We start from the raw sequence: 21,312 nt of genomic DNA on the forward strand, positions 1-21,312 counted from the left end.
TACTATATAAATACATCCACATCTACCATTATGAGCAAAAAAACATATGAGAGCTCTCTTGCTTATGTTGAGAATCATCAGAGAATACTGACCACTTCATTAGAACTTGATCAAGAAGGCCGCAATACCCACGTGCTGTAGAGGAGATATGAGGGGAGAGGTGACAGAGAACAGGCCAGGAGAGAGAGGGAAGGAGTGAGAGATTTAACCTCATCATGACTTGTCCAAAGACTGATAACATCCAAGCTGTTCCATATCTTGGATTTTCACAAGGTCACTTTCATCACAGTGTGGGTGTTTTGACAGAAACCGGTAGTCCAATTCAGAGTTACCAGTTGGATTATTTTCTGTAGGAAAGGGACCAACAACAGTTTTTTTTAAACTTTCAGAAAAGAGTATGTTAGATTTATCGATAGCATTTTCAATAGTTTCTGTATTATACTTCTAAATCCATATGGTTATGCTTCTCATCAAAGCTCAAAATGTTTAAGCTGCACACAAGCACCATTGTCAATCAAAATGTAGAGAGTAGAATATAACATTTAATCTCTGTATTTAACCAAAGTGCTGTACCATTGAGGATCTGCTGCATGGTTTGTCGTATTGGATCCTCTGCTCAGCTGTGGGAACATCGCCTGGTGACGTCATTGGCCTGCAGCTCCACTGTAGTCAGCCAGGTATCTCTCTGGTAGAGAGGCAAGGAATCAGCAACGGTGGCATCATTGCTTAGAGACTGAAACACACAGGAGGACCTCAGGTAAGAGGCATGTGAACACAAATGGTAAATGGCACTCCTGCCAATGAACAGCACACCAGTGGCACACAATATCAGTAACAATGGAGCAGTAATCATAGTTCAATGTTCACAGTTAAATTCACAGTCAATGTACAATAACTACTCACTCAGTAATGTTAAATAGTTAGGTTGCAGCTGTGACAGTGACGACAGTCGCACCTGGATCCAATTTACTGACTGTAAATTGCTCTGAATAAAAGCGTCTGCTAAATTACCAACATGTAAATACAAAAATGAACACTTGCAAAGCACTCTGGGTATTTTTTTAATGCGCTCCAGCCTTAAACAAGACCCAATTTTGTCAGGCCGGACCAAATCGGAACCAACCCTAGGCAAGTCTATGTTTGGGCCAAATCAGGGCCGGTCCAGACCGGATCAAATCTGAACCAAACAACGTCTGTGGTTATAGTCATCTATACATTTTCTCACATATTCACAGAGTCCACCGGTTTAAGAAAGTACAAAACATAATATATGTTTACGTTATTAACCTACAGTGCCTATAGGTATTAACCCCCTTGGACTTTCACATTTCATTGTGTTACAAAGTGGATTCAAATTGATTTCATTTAGATTTTTTTCATGATCTATACAAAATATTCCAAGCAGAAACATTTTAAAGTGGAAAAGTTATTCTAACAGTGAAATTCATAAAAAGATAAAACAATAATACATATTGATTGGATAAATATGCACCCCGAGTCAAAACATGTTATAAACACCTTAATCAGTGATTATAGCTGTAAGTCTTTTTGAGTAAATCCCAAAGAGCTGTGCACATCTGGATTGTGCAATATACTTGACAAAATTGTGTGTGTGGGGGGGCAGTAAAGGACCCTCAGGGTGGCATGCAGGCAGTGTTTTTTTGTGTAGCTAAAAATATCACAGAGTCAGTCAAGTTAGCCCATAATCATTTTCAGTCAAGTTACCCCAAAGGTCGGCAGATGGCGATATTGAAGTATGCATGCAGCGGGCTATACACTAATATCCCTCGTGGACTGGTTTTGTACATAAAACATTCTCCATTCAGGCTGCATACTTTCTTTATGAAACACCATTTTCCACCACCATGCTAGAGTAGCCAATGCTACTTCCTGATGTTGCACCCCTGAACACGCGCAACATCCGGATCTAGCATTCCTAGGCATTAGCCACTAGCAAGGTGGTGGAAATGGTGTTTCATAAAGAAAGTATGTATATTTTACCCCGCTTTTTTCCCATAAAATTTAGTTAAGGAGGAAATCGACACCTTTGTAGCTGGAATGGAGAATGTTTTATGTATGAACCGGTCCACTAAGGATACAACTTTATAGCTGGCTGCATGTGTTCCCTTTGGACGGTAAGATGAAACGGCTCAATATCGCCATCTGCCCACCTTTGGACTAAGTCAAGTGGGAACTTTTTACACGGAACGGAACTTTATTCACGGAGTGGTTTCAGTGCTGCACAATAATGGCATCTGTGGAAAAGGCACATGTGGAGAACTCAGCAGGGATATTAGGTACACTAATTCTTTTTCTTAGAATTGTTCAAAAGAAGTAGCCAACTAGCTAGATGATTAACCTTGTATCGTTGGTCTCTCCCAGACCCAACAGACGGGACTCAAGCTGGTAGCTAGGCTAGCTATAGCATTGGCACTCTAGCATGATCAGATAATATATGGCTGTACGTTAGGTATAGTTGGCTAGCTAGCGTTAGGTATCTAAAAAGTTACATTTACATTAAACCCTATGAAGTTAAGTAGGCAGATCATCTAACTAGTTTAGCTACAGTACTTGCTTTCATTCGTCTTCACTCTGCATTTGAAACGTTAAATGGCATTAACGTTAGCTAGTCTATGCGACGTAACTTGGCTAGCATATGGAGCTAACTTAGATAATTGGCTAGAAAGCTGTCTGTGTAAGCCACACATTTGATCGAATCAATAGTTAATGTAGTTAATAGTTAATGAATCAATAGATTGTAGCTAGTGTTTTATAGAGAAGCATGAATAATGATAACAAAGTGTGTTAATTAAATGTCTATTAGGTTCAGCTAGATATGAAGTGGCAGAGCTAAATTGTTTTGAATTTGCAACCGATTAGGCCTAGCTATTATTTGTATAAGACAATATGATAAATGCCTTGTTTTCAAACATCAGAAGAGGACTTTGAGCCCCAGGAGGACCACAGCGCTGAGAGTGATGATTCTGACAGAGGGAGCGATGGAGAGGGGTCAGAGGATGGCGGAAACGATGGAGAGGGATCAGAGGTTGAAGGAAGTGAAGAGGATGGAGAGAGTGAAGGGGAACAGGCTGCAGATGGAGGGAGCGAAGGAGAGAAAGAAGAGGGTGAAGGCAACAGGGAAGTAGATGATGTAGACACCAACCCCAATGCTGGATGGGCGGAGGCCATGGCCAAGATTCTGCAGAAGAAGACACCGGAGAGCAAACCCAGCATCCTGCTGAAGAACAAACAGCTGGACAAGATGAAGGAGAAGCAGAAGAAGGAGAATCTGGAGAGGAAGAAACAGGTACTGAGTGTTTTTTCATGTCTGTAAATGTTTGTGTGCATAGTCCTACTTGTTTGTTTGCATGTACCTGTATGTCAATTTCTTGCTTTAATGAAAACATGTATTAAACTGATGCTGGTTATTGAAATCAGATAGATGATAGCCTGATAACAGAAATGGCCTAAGATCAGTTCACCTGAAGTTGACTTGCACCCATGACATTTATTCAGTACAGCTTGCCTGTATGTGTGTGCATAATTACTTTTTTTTCCTGGCTGACAGATTGATAAAAAGCGAGCATGGGAGATGATGTGTCGAGAGAAACCAGACTTTGTAAAAGACCGAGAGAATGAGAGGAATCTGCAGAGAGTTGCTACCAGGTACATAAACACTTGTGTGCCGCTTACAAACCAACAGTGCCTTGACTATTCACATCCCTTTACTTTTTCAAAATGTTGTGTTAAAGCCTGAATTTCAAATTGATTACATTGAGATTTTTGGTCTCTACAAAATTAATAGAAAAATGAAATGCTGAAATGTCTTGAATCAATAAGTACAGTGCATTCGGAAAGTATTCAGACACCTTGACCTTTTCCACATTTTGTTACGTTACAGCCGTATTCTAAGATGTATTAAATATAGTTTTTTCCCCCCTCAATCTACACACTACCCCATAATGACAATGCAAAAACAAGGTTTAGAATTTTCTGCTAATTTATAAAAAATAAAATGCAGAAATACCTTATTTACATAAGTATTCAGACTCTTTACTCAGTACTTTGTTGAAGCACCTTTGGCAGCGATTACAGCCTTGAGTCTTCTTTGGTAGAACGCTACAAGCTTGGCGCACCTGTATTTGGGGAGTTTCTCGCATTCTTTTATGCAGATCCTCTCAAACGCTGTCAGGTTGGCTGGGTAGCGTCGCTGCACAGCTATTTTGAAGTCTCTCCAGAGATGTTCGATCTGGTTCAAGTCGGGCTCTGCCTGGGCCACTCAAGGACATTCAGAGACTTGTCCCGAAGCCACTCCTGCGTTGTCTTGGCTGTGTGCTTAGGTTTGTTGTCTTGTTGGAAGATGAACCTTCGTCTGAGATCCTGAGTGCTCTGGAGCAGATTTTCATCAAGGATCTCTGTACTTTGCTCCATTCATCTTTCCCTCAATTCTGACTAGTCTCCCAGTCCCTGCCGCTATTTAACCTTTATTTAACTAGGCAAGTCAGTTAAGAACAAATTCTTATTTACAATGACGGCCTAGGAAAAGTGGGTTAACTGCCTTGTTCAGGGGCAGAACAATTTTTTTTTTAACCTTGTCAGCTCAGCGATTCGATCTAGCAACTTGTCGCTTACTGGCCCAACACTAACCACTAGGCTAGCTGCCGCCCCATGCTTCACCGTAGGGATGGTGCGAGGTTTCCTCCAGACGTGATGCTTGGCATTCAGGCCAAAGAAATAAATATTGGTTTCATCAGACCTTTAGGCGCCTTTTGGCAAACTAAGCGGGCTGTTTGGCCGGGCGGCCAGCTCTAGGAAGAGTCTTGGTGGTTCCAAACTTATTCCATTTAGGAATGATGGAGGCCACTGTGTTCTTGGGGGGGCCTTGAATGCTACAGAAATGTTTTGGTACCCTTCCTCAGATCTGTGCCTCGACATAATCTTCTCTCAGAGCTCTACAGACAATTCCTTCGACCTCATTGCTTGGTTTTTGCTCTGACATGCACCGTCAACTGTGGAACCTTATATAGACGGGTGTGGGCCTTTCCAAATCATGTCCAAACAATTGAATTTCCCACAGGCGGACTCCAATCAATTTGTAGAAACATCTCAAGGATGATAAATGGAAACAGGATGCACCTGAGCTCAATTTGGAGTCTCAGCAAAAGGTCTGAATACTTATCTGAATAAGGTGTTTCTGTTTTTGCTTTGTCATTATGGGGTATTGTGTGTAGATTGAGGAATTTGTATTTATTTAATCGATTTTCAAATAAGGCTGTAACATAACATGGAAAAGGTCTAGGGGTTTGAATACTTTCCGAATGCACTGTATTCAACCCCATTGTTATGGCAAGCCAAAATAAGTTTAGGAGGGAAAATGTGCGTAACGAGTCGCATGATAAGTTGCATGGACTCACTCTGTGCAATAAGTGTTTAACATAATTTTTTAATGACTATCTTATCTCTGTACTGCACACATACAATTATCTATGAGTTCCCTCAGTTGAGCAGTGAATTTCAAACACAGATACTTTTTTTTTTTTTAAGCAGACGTTTAATATCCCTTCTGGATAAAGTCGCTACAAAGATACAGGTTCCAGATTACAGATTCCTAACTCAGTTGCCAGAGAGGAAAGAAACTGCTCAGGGATTGGAGAAAACTGAGGATGGCTCAACAATGTTCAACAATCGTTAAGGACTGGGGAGTTTTTCAGGATTAAAAAATAAACAAGAATGGAGATGAGGACAGGCAAAATCCTTTCCACCAGACACTGGGAGACAAATTCAACTTTCAGCAGGACAATAACCTAAAACACAAGGCCGAATATACACTGAAGTTGCTTACCAAGAAGACAGTGAATGTTCCTGAGTGGCCGAGTTAGTTTTGACTTAAATATGCTTAAATCTATGGCAAGACCTGAAAATGGTTGTCTAGCAATGATCAACAACCACCTTGACAGAGCTTGAAGAATTTAGAAAAGTATAATGGGCAAATATTGTACAATTCATGTGTGCAAAGCTCTTAGAGACTTACACAGACAGGCTCACAGCCACAGATCTAAATTATTAGATCAGGAGAAAATCCCATGCATTATATGATTTATGCTAAATATAAGCGTCACAAAATATTGCAATTAATCTTAGTGAATTGGCTTGAAATTCTACCAGAATAACAGTGTGATGTATGTACCTCTCCTCTCCACAGGGGAGTAGTACAGCTGTTCAACGCTGTGAGGAAGCACCAGAAAACGGTGGATGAGAAGGTGAAGGAGGCGGGTGGCTCGGAGAGGAAGAAGGCCAAGCTCCTCTCCTCTGTCTCCAAGAAAGACTTCATCAACGTACTGCGGGGCACAGAGGGGGGCAGCGAGGTCGTCACCAAGACAGAGAGACAGACGGTGAGTTTCATCCCCCTCTCTCTCCAACTATTGATATGTTGTTTTCCCGAGTTGGTCTTCGGGCAGGGGTTAAAGTCGTCGTGTGTCATCGTCGCCCCCCCCCAAGAACTGTCCACATGTACTTTTTCTCAGCCAACAAGACAAGTAAACCAACATTAAAATCACTAGCCTATGTCAATTTTCTATATCCTATAGTAATAAAGTTAACCTAATCTATTGGTTAGCTTGACGTTCTGTGCGAGAAATAAACATTTGAAACAGACTCTGGGACAGTTGTGGGACAATAGATCCCAAATTCATACAACCACTACACAATTGTTTTTTAAAAAGCAACAGATCAAAAAATTTACCAGAAAATTTCGATAAACAATTTTTTACATTATAAGCAATGCGCACACGGCAGTAGGCTACGTGCGAATGTTCAAATATGTTCCGAATGTTCCAACCCAAACGTAAAGATACCTTCATAAAAAATGACTTGAGTAAAAGTCTAAAGGTTTTTGGTTTTACATCTACTTCAGTATCAAAAGTAAATGTAATTGCTAAAATATACTTAAAAGTAAAACTATGAATTATTTAAAATTCCTTATATTAAACAAACCAGGTGGCAAGATTTTCTTTTTTTTTAAATATTTATGATAGCCAGGAGCACACTCCAACCTACACATCATTTACAAACTCGGCATTTGTGTTTAGTGAATCTGCCAGATCAGAGACAGTATGGATGACCAGGCATGATCTCTTGATAAATTAGTGAATTGGACCATTTTTCTGTCCTGCTAAGCATTCAAAATGTAAGTACTTTTGGGTGTCAGGGAAAATGTATGGAGTAAAAAGTACATTTATTTTCTTTAGGAATGTAGTGAAGTAAAAGTTGTCAAATATAAATATTAAAGTACAGATATACCCCCCCCCAAAAAAAACGATTTAAGTAGTAGTTTAAAGTATTTTTACTTAAATACTTTACACCACTACCAACATGCAATTAGCAGGAAAACACAGTTCTCAACAACACAGGAGAACGGTTTCATGTGACGGAGATAAAAATGTCCGTTACAAATGTAGAAAGCGGGGAGATCTAAACATGCAACAACTTGCATGGGTTGCTAATATGACTAGGATTGTTCCTTTGGCTAATTAATAATGAAAGAAAGTTGATTTGAAAACCAATAGAACATGAGAGAAATGCTGTTTTCTGTGGCGTATGAAGAAGTGGGTCTGATTTTGGCTAGGCTTCTTTGAAACAAGTTAAGACACCTGTTGGGGCTACAGGTTAGCAATGAACCCCGAGTCGGGATTGCTAACAAGGCTGGAAATTCAAAACATCAAAAATCTAATCATTTCAATTTCTCAAACAATCAACTATTTTACACAATTTAAAAGATAAACATCTCCTTAATCTAACCACATTTTCATGTTTCATGTTCGATTTTCAAAGAGGCTTTACGGCAAAAGCATAAAGTTACATTATGTTAGGACAGTACATAGCCACAAAAGTACAAACATCCATTTTCAATTCAAGGTCAGGCGTCACCAAAAGCAGAAACCAGCTAGAATTATGTACTAACCTTTGTCAATCTCCATCAGATGACACTCCTAGGACATTATGTTATACAATACATGCATTTTTTGTTCCATCAAGTTCATATTTATATCCAAAAACAGCATTTTACAGTAGCGTGAAATTCAGATTTTTTTCTTCTCTGAAATGCTTCCGGTGAACATAACAAAATTACTATTCGAAAACATTGGTAAATTATAATATTGTCATTCAAAGAATAATATATTATCATCTCGTAATTGCTACCGAATGGCCAGATCTCAAAATAACTTTACTAGGAAATCACATTTTGCAATAAACGGGGTGTTATGCTAAGAACACTAAGCTATGCTATACAGTTAGCATCATCTAAAATCGATAATAACATTGTAAATATCCCCTTACCTTTGATTATCTCCATCAGAAGGCAGGCATCCCAGGTCCGGAAGGCATCCCAGGTCCGGAACAAATGTGGTTTCTTTTGACAAAGTTCATAATTTATGTCCAAATAACACCAAGTACTTAGCGTTCATTATGCTCCCACAAAACGTGGTGGGGGTGTGTAAAATCACGCCGAAAAGCTAAAAAACCTAGTAAATAATCTATTTATGTTCGTTCAAACATGTCAAATGTTGTTTAGCATTAATCTTTTGGTCCATTTTTAACGTTAAACATCAGTAATATTTTCACACAACCTATCCTATGTCTAGATAAACAATGATGACAAACTCACGCTTCTCAGATTTATGCGCAGGCGCAAAAAAATGAAGTGATGACATGTCAACTTCCTTGGATTCTAATTTGCTCTCTGTTTATCATAGACGCTTCAAACAACTTTATAAAGATCGTTGACATCTAGTGGAAGCCGTAGGTGTTGCGAAATGAATCCTTTCTCACTATGGTATCTATAAAACAATGACACTAAATAGTACAGTCACAAAATTCACATTTTTTTTGATCTATTTTTCACAGGTTTTTGCCTGCAATATGAGTTTTGTTATACTTACAGACACCATTCAAACTGTTTTAGAAAATTCAGAGTGTTTTCTATCCGAATGTGTTAATAATATGCATATCCTAGCTTCTGAGTTGGTGTAGGAGGCAGTTAAAAATGGGCACATATTTTTTTCAAAATGTCTCAATACTGCCCCCGAGCCCCAACAGGTTTAAGACATGCCTCATAAAATGACAAAAAACATCCGGTTTTTAAAACAATTACTTTGATGGTTAAATAGTTTAAAAATGCTAATTGACTGAAACAGTCAATGCACAGAAATTGTGGAAAAAACACTTTTGAAAGCCAAAATTATTATTTTTCAATTTAATTATGAATTATTATTATTATTATTATTATTATTATTATTAATTACAATCAGGATGTGTCCAATGGGGTAAATGCAGAAGGACAAACCCCATTCTTCAGCCTATGTATTTATATCCACTATGCTGCATCAGTTGGGTTACAGGTGATAATGCTTATTGCTAGTAGCACTTCTGATAATATAGACCTCTCATACTCAACTTGGGACCTCAAAGCCAGTTCCACAGCTTTTCTTTCATTGTTCCCCTCTAGTCGAGGACTGATTTTAGACCTGGGACACCAGGTGTGTGCAATTAATTATCAAGTAGAATAGAAAAACAGCAGTCTCTGGACCTCATAGGGTAAGAGTTGAATAACCCTGATGTAGACAATGCATGGTCCAATATAAAAATATTTTTTACTAGTATGTTATTGGGCTCATTTATTGAGGTGGAAATGATATTTTAAATGTGGTCAGCATAATTTTATTTTCATTTGTTTTGGGTAGAATTTAAAAAAGTCACCAGAACTGAGCTTCTGAGTCCTTCTACATAAAAATGATCACGGGTGAGAACACTGGACCCCCTAAACAAGGTGACTGGAATTGGTCAAACTCGCAGTTTAGTACATATACTAAATTATCCTCTTTCCCTAACAGCATGATGGTTATGACTTGTTTTTACATGAAAGGGGAAGTTAACTTGGCCCCGCAGACAATCGAGCTGAGATCGATTTATGTTTCAGTCATGGAATTTATTTTTTTCTTAAACACCTGTCTTCTGGAGTGTTTTTTGCTCTTAATCATCTATTGGTCAGGGGTCCATACTAGATAAGCATTAAAGAGTCAATGTGTCCTTTCAAATGTGTCCTTTCTCTTTCCATTAATTGGATTGCAACTAGGGCAGTCCCCGACTAAAATTAATCTTGGCCGACCAAGACTCGTCTGTTCTTTCACTCCAAATTTTAAAACGTGTATTTTTCCATATATAGTATACACACATCCTATGTGTTTTAATCAAATAAATTATATACACTGAGCTTGTCTGATGCTTTAAGCGAACATGTTTGATGAAATAATTAAAAGACACACATGATTAGAGGGAGTCCGACGGCAATTGATTTGATTGCTGGGCCTGGCTCAGACTTGCTGGACTGTGTTATAATTTTTTTTTAAGGACTGTGACTGCGTGACAAGCACCCGTTGTCTCTCTCTCCTCCCTGCTGCAGCGACCAGCACAGAACATCAATAGTGTGTATCGCACTGTCCGTGTTTCTGAAGCTGCAACATAATTACAGCCATTTCTGACTGAAGTTATGTTACCGACATCCCTAATGTGTTAAGGAAAAACATTCCCTATTCCCTCAACCCTTGCATTCTTTACGTGATACATGTATGCATTGCATGCACATGACCACTAGGGCCTGACCTATAGCGTATCATAGTAACATCAATAAATTGGTTATAACAAGCTCTGAACACCGTAACACGTGACAGCAAAATGGATGCAGAGGATGTGACAAACTCGAAACGGGGGGAATGTTTACTGATTGCTCTGGAGGTAAAAGTGAAGTCAGATGTGCGAAATAAAACCAGTTGTGGAAAATACCGGAGATCAAGCAAAAGAATGTAAGGACCAAGTGCTAGGTGCATTTTATGTGTGCCAAACAGGTGCTGTTAAATTATATTGTAATCTTTCTGACCATTTGGAACAATGTAAACAACACTAAATAAATTATAAGTGCACCAGAGTCTGTTAAGGTTGTGTTTTTTTAAACCCATTATTGCAGCAAAGACTAAAGTCGCATTAATTGTGAATACAATTTCTGAACTGAATGGTTTAGGCCTATTTATTGTTTATGCTAATTATTCAATGGTCGCTTTATTATTTTATTTTAAAACAAATGCTTGATTGCATTTCAAATCATGAATGTCTCGTATGCTGTGTGACGACATGAACGAACAGATGATTGATTGATACAGTAGCCTATATACAGTGCATTCGGAAAGTATTCAGACCCCTTCCCCTTTCCTATATTTTGTTACTTTACAGCCTTATTCTAAAATTGATTGAATTAACTTTTTCCCTCATCAATCTACACACACTACCCCATAAAGACAAGGCGAAAACATGTTTTTGAATTTTTTTGCAAGTTTCTACAAAATAAAAAACAGACCTTATTTACTTAAGTATTCAGACCTTTTGCTATGAAACTCGAAATTGAACTCGGGTGCATTTTGTTTCCGTTGATCATCCTTGAGATGTTTCTACGACTTGATTTGAGTCCACCTGTTTTAAATTCTATTGATCAGACATGATTTGGAAAGGCACACACCTGTCTACATAAGGTCCCACAGTTGACAGTGCAAATCAGTGCAAAAACCAAGCAATGTGGTCGAAGGAATTGTCCGTAGAGCTCTGAGACAAGATTGTGTCGAGGCATAGATGGGGAAGGGTACCAAAAAGGGTACCAAAAATGTCTGCAGCTTTGAAGGGCCTCAAGAACACAGTGGCCTCCATCATTCATAAATGGAAGAAGTTTAGAACCACCAAGACTTCCTAGAGCTGGCCACCCAGCCAAACTGAGTAATCGGCGGGATTGGTCAGGTAACTCGATGGTCCCGATGGAGAACCTTCCAAAAGGATGACCGTCGGACAACCATCGGGGGAACAGCACTCCACCAATCAGGCCTTTATGGTAGAGTGGCCAGACGGAAGCCACTCCTCAGTAAAAGCACATGACAGCCAACTTGGAGTTTGCCAAAAGGCACCAAAAGTACTCTCAGACCATGAGAAACAAGATTCTCTGGTCTGATGAAACCAAGATTGAACTCTTTGGCCTGAATGCCATGCATCATGTCTGTAGGAAACCTGGCAACATGCCTAGGGTGAAGCATGATGCTGGTGGTGGCAGCATCATGCTGTGGGGATGTTTTTCAGTGGCAGGGACTGGGAGACTAGTCAGGATCAAGGGAAAGATGAATGAATCAAAGTACAGAGAGAGCCTTGACGAAAACCTGCTCAGGACCTCAGACTGGGGCGAAGGTTCACCTTCCAACAGGACAACGACCCTAAGCACACAGCCAAGACAATGCCGGATTGGCTTCGGGACAAGTCTCAATGTCCTTGAGTGGCCCAGCCAGAGCCCGCCTTGAACCCGATGGAACATCTCCGGAAAGACCTGAAAATAGCTGTGTAGCTATGCTCCCCAACCAATCTGACAGAGCTTGAGAAGATCTGCAAAGAAGAATGGGAGAAACTCCCCAAATACAGGTGTGCCAAGCTTGTAGCGTCATATCCAAGAGAACTTGAGGCTGCTTCAACAAAGTACTGAATAAAGAGTCTGAATACTTAAATTAAAATTTAAAAAAAGTATTTTTTATAACTAGCAAACATTTCTAAAAACCTGTTTTACTTTGTCATTATGGGGTACTGTGTATAAATTGATGAGGGGAAAAAATGGTCAATTTTGGAATAAAGCTATAACCTAACAAAATGTGAAAAAGGAGGTCTGAATACTTGCCGAATGGCCTGTAATTATTGAAATATAGGCCTACAGTGCCTTCGGGAAGACCCCTTGACTTTATCCACATTTTGTTACGTTACAGCCTTATTCTAAAATTGATTAAATAAGATGTTTTTTCTCAGCAATCTACACACAATTCCCCATAATGACAAAGTGAAAATAGGTTTTTAGACATTTTTGCTAATTTATCTAAAAGATTAAACTGAAAAACCTTATTTACATACAGTCAAATGTTTGGACACACCTTCTCATTCAAGGGTTTTCCTATATTTTGACTGTTTTCTACATTGTAGAATAATAGTGAAGACAAACTATGAAATAACATATGGAATCATTTGGTAACCAACAAATCAAAATATATTTTAGATTCTTCAAAGTAGCCACCTTTTGCCTTGATGGCAGCTTTGCACACATTCTTTCAACCAGCTTCACCTGGAATGCTTTTCCAACAGTCTTGAAGGAGTTCCCACATATGCTGAGCACTTGTTGGTTGCTTTTCCTTCACTCTGTGGTCCAACTCCACCCAAACCATTTCAATTGGGTCGGGTTATTGTGGAGGCCAGGTCATCTGATGCAGCACTCCATCACTCTCCTTCTTGGTCAAATTTCCCTTACACAGCCTGGAGGTGTGTTGGGTCATTGTCCTGTTAAAAAAATAAATTATATTCCCACTAAGCGCAAACCAGTTGGGGTGGCGTATTGCTGCAGAATGCGGTGGTAGCCATGCTGGTTAAGTTTGCCTTGAATCCTAAATAAATCACTGACAGTGTCACCAGCAAAGAACCATCACACCACCACCTCCATGTTTCACGGTGGGAACCACACATGCAGAGATCTTCCGTTCACCTACTCTGCTTCTCACAAAGACACCGCCGTTAGAACCAAAAATCTCAGATTTGGACTCATCAGACCAACGGACAGATTTCCACCAGTCTAATGTCCATTGCTCGTGTTTCTTGGCCCAAGCAAGTCTCTTCTTATTGATGTCCTTTAGTCATGGTTTCACTATCCAACGCGGGAGAAAGCGCATTTGTTATAAGATAATATAATTTTTTATTCATGTTGCAGCATGGACTGTGCCATCCCCACAGCCTCCGCAATGGATCAGTCCACAGGTGTCTTGTACACCATGATTTTCAATGTTTTTTTGCTACTTTTCAACTAAAGAAATCTCGGTTGACCAAACAATCGACCAGTTGACTAAATGGGGTCAGCTCTCTTTGCAACCCAATTCACCTGGTAAAATAAGGAATAAATTAAGTAGAAAACCTATTTTAGCTTGGATGTAGCATGTGATAAGTAAAATTATCTAATAGACTGATTCTCAAGCAAGAGGGTACTTGACTGAAGTAGTTTGATATGGTGGTAGGTACGGTGCAGAGATCCACTGTGTTGATTGGGAATGTGAAGATGGCCGTAACGGGGAACATAGGCCAAATCCATCTCACAATGTCTGTATAAATATATAAACACAATTGCTGTTCTCATATTAACCGCAGCACCATAGGGACAGTCTGTTGACATACATGTTCATATACTAACAGGGCCTCTGAGCTTCAGGGTTAGAGGGTTAGTGTTATAGCTGGGCTGGCACTGGGGATTGAAGGGCTTAGACTGATGTCCATCCCCAAACTCTTGTGTCCAGGAAATTTTTCCCAAGCCCAAAGCCGGGATTTTTTTCTGTTGACAAACACGGGATTTTAACAATAATAAACTGCGTAATGAATAAGGCGGGTCTGTAATAATTGCCATCAAAACAGCTTATTTAATTGCATGTAATTGAATAAATATGACCATATCCTGTTGTCGTAAGTGTAGTTTCCCTTGATATCCACATGGTGGCACCGTTGGCTTTGAGATGTTGTGAAACTTTCTAGGAGACTATTGTTATGATTTTGTATTTATTTTTATTTAACCTTCATTTAACTAGGCAAGTCAGTTAAGAACAAATTCTTATTTACAATGACGGCCTATACCAGCCAAACCTGGATGACGCTGGGCCAATTGTGTGCCGCCCTATTGGATTCCCAATCACGGCCGTTTGTGATACAGCCTGGATTCAGGGTGTCTGTAGTGACGCCTCAAGCACTGAGATCCAGTGCCTTAGACCGCTGCATCTCAGTTGATGAGACTGAGGAGTTGGGAGTTATTGTGGTGGTCTATTCTTGTGTTTGATCATACACCTGAAGCGGAAATATATTTGATATAAGAAACGGATCATTTATGGATAATAAGTACCATCTTTGTAAAAAAGCGAATATATTTTGTTTGTGTATAGACTGGCAGGGAGGCAGAAGAGAAGCCAGCTTGGAGCGTGCTGAGAGACGACTTCATGATGGGAGCCTCCATGAAGGACTGGGACAAGGAGAGCGACGAGGAGGGGGGCGAGGAGGAGGCACCAGGGGGTGCAGAGGACTACAACAGCGAGTCGGACTGAGCAGACAGGCCCATCTGTGTAAGTATGTGTATGACTGAGCACACCCAGGAGTGTGTGTACACTAGACCGTGCCTTTGAGTCCACTGTGAGGAATGGAGCTGAAGGGTCCTGCATCGCTGAGATCAGCTCAACCCAGCCTCCCTCGCCTCTTCCCACAGAGGCAGCCCTACCAGGCCCAAAGACCCCTCTTTTGAATTTTCTATATGGAACCAGGAGCTGAAGAAAGACTGGGGTCAAGGTCCTGTTCTGGCGCACAATTATTTGCTGCAGGATCCCTAGTTTGTTTAATGCTGGTGCTCTCTGGCTTGTAAATGTCCAACTGAACATTTTTCTGTCTGAACTCTGTTGTGTATATAGACCTTTTTTCATAACAGTTGCATGTCCCTCAATAAAAAGCCAGTTGATAAACATTTCCTTTTTCAGTTTTGTGATTAGTTGTTTTTAGGTGAACTAAGGGCGAATGTAGCCTTTCACTGAATACTAATCTAGTTATAGTACTAGTTATAGCACTAGTTTAACTAAAGACTGTCAATGTGTTTATACCATGTGTACAAAACATGCACACCTGCTATTTCCATGACAGACTGACCAGGTGAATCCAGGTGAAAGCTATGATCCCTTATTGATGTCACTTGTTAATTCCACTTCAATCAGTAGATGAAGAGGAGGAGACAGGTTAAAGAAGGATTTTTAAGCCTTGAGACATGGACTGTGTATGTGTGCCATTCAAGGGGTGAATGGGCAAGACACAAAAGATTTAAGAACTGAAACTGGGTTTTTCCCGCTCAACAGTTTCCTGTGTGTATCAAGAATGGTCCACCGCCCAAAGGACATCCAACCAACTTGACACAACTGTGGGAAGCATTGGAGTCAACATGGGCCAGCATCCCTGTGGAACGCTTTTGGCACCTTGTGGAGGCTGTTCTGAGGTCAAAAGAGAGATTGGTGCAACTCAATATTAGGAAGTTGTACTTAATCTTTTGTACAGTGTATCTAGTTTATTTCAATTATATATACTGTATATATTTTGTATGTGTTATGGTTGTAGTTATCATATGACAAACAAAATACATGGTAGACATGCTCCCTGTCTGTCAGAGAATGTGAGATGATACCCCTCAGAGGAAATATGTGTGTGCCAGAGAGCACGGAACAGCTGGTGACATAGAGATGCTGTCCCCACTACATAAACTTGTAATGTAAATGTAAAATGTAATAAACTTCTCGTTTTGTGACGCTCACCCCGTTTTACACACTGCTTGCCTGCGTGTGTCTACTGGACAGTTGCCAAGGAGACGGCCCTCGCCTCAGAGTGACCCTGAGTGCCAAGTTGATGTGGCGACTGCCCAGTGGCAGTTCTGCTGGCTCCTCTTTTCCCTTTCTCTCCTTTTTGTTTTACTCCCTCTCTTCCTGTCTGATCCTTGCCACACACATACAAGTAGTGGAAATATTTGCAGAGCGCCCTTATCGCCGCAAGGAGAATGCCGCCACGACTCAGCCGACCTGTCTCCACCGCGTAGAACGCTCATTCGTCATGGCAACACTGCGACCTGCCACTATGGAATGCCAGGGCTCTCCTGGCTCTGTTGACACACTGCTAGAGAACCAGCCTGCTATGTCATCTCATCCTCTTCAGTCTATATGGTATTTCCCTCTTTATTAGGTCCAGCTGTCCCTTTGTTGCTCTAACCTGGGCCATGTTCATTAGGCACAGAATGGAAGAAAATGTAGGTAATCAGCAAGGTGCTACCTGAATTTGCCCAATCAGACACACTTGTTTTTGTTTTCCGTCATTTTGTCAGTATGCCTAAATGAACACGACCCAAGGGTTTTCCTGAGTCGGTGTACAGGGATTGTAGAGAAGGAGTTACTAATACAGGTTCACTGGGTGTAAAGGAATGATATAGGGGTATCTGCAGGTGCAGAAGGTGATTAAACATGACAGGGTCAACGCACTACATATGTTTAGAGGGCTTAAAGTAATAATGGTGTTCTGCCTGTGTTACTGTACTGTATACACTGACTGAGGTCATGGTGTGTTCAACACAGTGAGCAGGTGTTGGACAGGACATGCAGGAACTGCGCTCCCTGTGTGAGAAACCTACCTCTACTTCCCATGCACCTTACACACACTCACACCTCTTGTTGGCCTAAGATGTCTGTGTGGGTACTGATTTAGTGACATCTGGTTTACACCAGTAAGGCTGGGCTCTGAGAGAGTTTCTGAGAGCCTGTCACAGCTGATGAACTGCAGGCTTTGGTTTGGGTGGAGTGGTGTGGTGTGGTGTGGTGTTGGAGGTGTGGGGGCAGGGTGAGAGAGGGAGGTTTTAGCAGAGACAGGAAAAAAGCCTTGGCAAAGGATGAAAACAGTGGGATTTTCTTGGGAGCGTAAATGTAAATCAACCTGGTGCATTATGACTGTGGGAGTGAGAATACAAGAAAATAGAAAAATAGAGTGGATGCGGGAATGTCCATGGACTCTCATGGCTGACATGGTACAGTCCCCCTAAGACAGGTGCAGGGATGAAGAGAGTGCTGTAGCGTACCACTCCCTAACAAAGACCCAGGGGAGAACCATTCTAAACCTCCCCCATTTAAGAGCTGCATAAAGGGTTTAAAAAAGAATGGGCATAAAAAAATAACACCTTCACTTGTAGTGATGTTTTTATTTAAGTTATTTAAACCTATGGGAAGCCGTATTCTTGCCAACTTCTGTCATGTTATTGAGGAGGGTTGAGAAAAGGCTTACCTGGAGCCCACAAATCAAATCAGCCTATCATTTATTTATCCAGTTCATATAATTTCTCAGGAAGCTAAATTGTATATTTTTGTAATTTCGGAGTTTTCATCTGCAATATGTTTCTTTAGAGCCATCCCAACTCGAATCTTAAATATTTCTGGTCTACTTTATCCATTGCGTAATGCGGTAGCAAAATAAGTGTATGTTTTACACCGGATTTGGGGATATGGTTATTTAGCTTGTGGACGCCAAATTAATCATCTGGCGTTAGGACCCCGTGGTTGCTCGCAGGGACATTACCCGCTGTCCGGATGGGCACACTAAACACTCGTTACAATAAATCGTATCGTAACCTGAAGTTGAATGAGTCCCCCGGTCTGAAAGTGACGATCACAACATCAATTTGAAGAAGGGGGAGCACGTGGTTAAGTAAGTCTTATAAATATCCCTCTACAACCTGCCGCATGCTGTTGTGCCACTGGCAACATCAGCTCTGTGGACCGATTTTCAGCAAGAAGGGATGGAGGAACGCGTCAACGGTTTACCATTGTATTAAAAGGAATTATTATCTTTATACTTCAACGTACTTGCCATACTTTTGATTTAAAAAATCCCGCATTTTCTCCATTTATATTGACCCAACATATGCGTTATAACAACTTTAATAGGTTATATCTAATCGAGACGACACCTTGCGAGTACCCGGACGGGTTGATTTTGCACTGTTGTATGTTCTTCTGTCAAGAACCGCGATGCAACTGCTCAGCGAAGCCCATCTTGAGATAGAGAAATCAAAGACGGACTTGTGCTGAGCGCGGTACTGGCCACAGTTGGAAAGCTTGCAGCGCTCTGATGCAGTGGAGGTGTGCGCTAACCCACAGGCTACACGTCTGTTCTGTACAACTGGAGATAGCGAGCTAGCTGGTTGTAGTTTGTTTTACTTCGTTTTTGTATTAAACTTTGATTGCCATTTAATGGCCACAATTCGGTCTTTTTGTTTGGACAATTGTAACTTTACGCGCGTTTAGTATGCGTTTATTGTGAAGTGATTGGTAATATACATAGCCTACTGCTACTGTCTGCTCTCCGCTGCCCGTATAACGGATTTTACAGATTATTTCCCTTCCATGGTTGTTAAATGGATTTCCAGGCACAATTTGAAATACTGTGCTTAAACTGGGATCACAAAACTACCACGTTTCCCAATATTTAGGCTACAAGTAGTTGTGTGTAGGCCTATATTTAGTTGTAAAAAAAAATCCAATATTTGGGCTTTTTTTTCATGTTTATATTGCCTTTCGTTTATATCTAAATTCCCTTTCCAAGGCCGCTTTATCATTTTTTTTTTTCAAGATTTCAAGACGCTGCTGTAGTCTACTTTTAGAGTTCACAATGAACTACTGCGTTTTAAGTCTTCTCCTGACCTTGGATTTAGCCACTGTGGCCGTCAGTTTGTCTACATGCAGTACGCTGGACATGGATCAGTTTATGAAAAAGCGCATAGAAGCCATCCGGGGACAGATACTGAGCAAGCTGAAGCTCACGAGCCCCCCAGAGACATACCCCAAGCCCGAAGAGGTGTCGCGGGATATCATCGCCATCTATAACAGCACGAGGGACCTGTTGCAGGAGAAAGCCAACGAACGGGCGGCGACGTGTGAGCGCCAACGAAGCGAGGAGGAGTACTATGCAAAAGAGGTTCACAAAATCGACATGCAACCCCCCTACCCCTCTGAGAGTAAGTGTGTGTGTTTGTGTGCGCGCCTGAATACGTGCCAGAGCGCCTGCGCACATGTGTAACGGTTATGGTTAAATGCATAATTTAAAAGGTCCAATAACCGGTAATTACCCACTGGGCACAGAAGTCAGTTCAACGTACAGTTTTGATCTACATTTGGTTGAGTTGTCAACTAAAGTGAAATCAACAAAGTATGTCACCATGTCATTGGATTTTGGTTAAAAGTTGGATGACTGCAGTTTTCCACTGAGTTTTTGGGTTGAAATGACGTGGAGACGTTTTTGCCCAGTGGGTAGTATTATCTGCAAAGTATTAAAATATCGCCATTGCCTTTATGTATGTCATCATGTGTGTTTGTGGAAACTATATAAACTATTCCTGGCACTGTTGCATCCGGGCAGGTAAAACAACGATAATGCGGGCCTGTGCTGCTAGAGCGGTCATCGAAAAAAGTTGCCTGACATGAACTCCTCGTGAGATAGGGGGATCGATTTCATTCTAGGCTGACTCCCGGCACCGGCTTGACAATGTGTTATTGCATAGTTATGAGGTAGTAGAAGCAGACTACAATGAAACACTGATCCAAGACTTACCCCCCCCCCCCCATCTCACTTTAAAGAAGGGGTACCTTGTATTGTGTATGTGAGTAAATTTGTAATTTAACACGTGTCCTTGCCTGAGTCTCTCCAGCCTGAAGCTGCTGTGTAGATAGGGACAGGGTGAGCACCAATGGCAAATGACTCATTAACACATAGAGAGGCCTATGAGTATTTATATCACATTGAAATAGTGGATTATATCAGTGATACCATCTTATTCTCAGTGGGCCGCCTCTGAATTCCTGTTTTCCCTGACTTCTATAAAGCACCAAGAGCAGGGCAATCTAAAATATTGTCAGAACAGTTTTGAGATATCAAGTTTTATTCCTTTCATCTCCTGAGGCAGGGGGTGATATTGAGAAAATGGTGTGTGTGTGTGTGTGTGTGTGTGTGTGTGTGTGTGTGTTTTGTGTGACCTACACTCCCAAATTGGATTGGATTAATAGGGGTCTGGGACTGTTAACCCAGGGCTCCCAGAGTCACTACAATTACCTAATTTAAAGTTGTTTTTACCCCCTCACTGCTTTCAAGTAATAAACCACTGTGTTAATAACAACATTTTTACATAGGCATTCATATTTTCAAAGTTATGGTTGTCTAAACACAATTATACTATTAAACACTGCTATTGTGCCATTTATTCTGTAATATTTTTTTCTCCTCCAGATCAAATGTGAGTACACGGCATGGAGGAAAAGTTAATTAGGAGATATTTTATATGCCCCAAAGTATATTTTGCATTAAATATTATCCTTGGCCCTGCCCGTTGTATAAATACCCTAAATATGAATAGATCAGGCAATGTGCCAAGTGCAGTCAGGAAGGCATTTACAGGGTATAAATAATCCTGAGTCAACATCCAGAGAAAAAAGACAGATTATTCTTGTATTTATCCTTTTTGATTTTCACTTCTGACGCTGCTCCACTCTTTAGCTCCTGGGAGGAAAGATGACAAAGAGAGAGACGAGGGAGAGGGAGTCAAACCACCAGTTGTTAGTCCCATAGTGCACAGCCAAAGACGATACAGGTGGCTATTTTTTT

At 40.8% G+C, this 21,312-nt stretch overlaps 2 protein-coding genes across 4 annotated transcripts in view; both read left to right on the top strand.

Annotated features, from left to right (window-relative positions):
* The first annotated feature begins 2,178 nt into the window (after positions 1 to 2,178).
* On the top strand, positions 2,179 to 16,435 carry LOC106605018 (RRP15-like protein). 3 transcript variants are annotated; one of them, XM_014200236.2, is made up of 6 exons: positions 2,179 to 2,297; positions 2,937 to 3,307; positions 3,569 to 3,666; positions 6,203 to 6,392; positions 15,036 to 15,212; positions 15,987 to 16,435. In XM_014200236.2, the coding sequence occupies exons 1-5, from the start codon at positions 2,249 to 2,251 to the stop codon at positions 15,192 to 15,194; spliced, it is 867 nt and encodes a 288-aa protein (XP_014055711.1). In that variant the 5' UTR covers positions 2,179 to 2,248; the 3' UTR covers positions 15,195 to 15,212; positions 15,987 to 16,435. The 3 variants fall into 3 exon arrangements, with proteins under 3 accessions (XP_014055711.1, XP_014055712.1, XP_014055710.1); XM_014200237.2 differs by lacking the exon at positions 15,987 to 16,435 and adding an exon at positions 15,353 to 15,604; XM_014200235.2 differs by having other exon boundaries at positions 15,036 to 16,435.
* Positions 16,436 to 18,264: 1,829 nt separating this feature from the next.
* The window catches only part of LOC106605021 (transforming growth factor beta-2 proprotein), a 30,868-nt gene continuing 27,820 nt past the window's right edge, over positions 18,265 to 21,312 (top strand). Inside the window, exon 1 of the mRNA XM_014200238.2 lies at positions 18,265 to 19,672. Coding sequence (XP_014055713.1) covers positions 19,327 to 19,672 — 346 coding nt within the window. The 5' untranslated portion in view covers positions 18,265 to 19,326. The remainder of the gene's footprint in view (positions 19,673 to 21,312) is intronic.

The sequence above is a fragment of the Salmo salar genome, chromosome ssa05, assembly GCF_905237065.1.
Source record: "Salmo salar chromosome ssa05, Ssal_v3.1, whole genome shotgun sequence".
Taxonomy (NCBI): domain Eukaryota; kingdom Metazoa; phylum Chordata; class Actinopteri; order Salmoniformes; family Salmonidae; genus Salmo; species Salmo salar.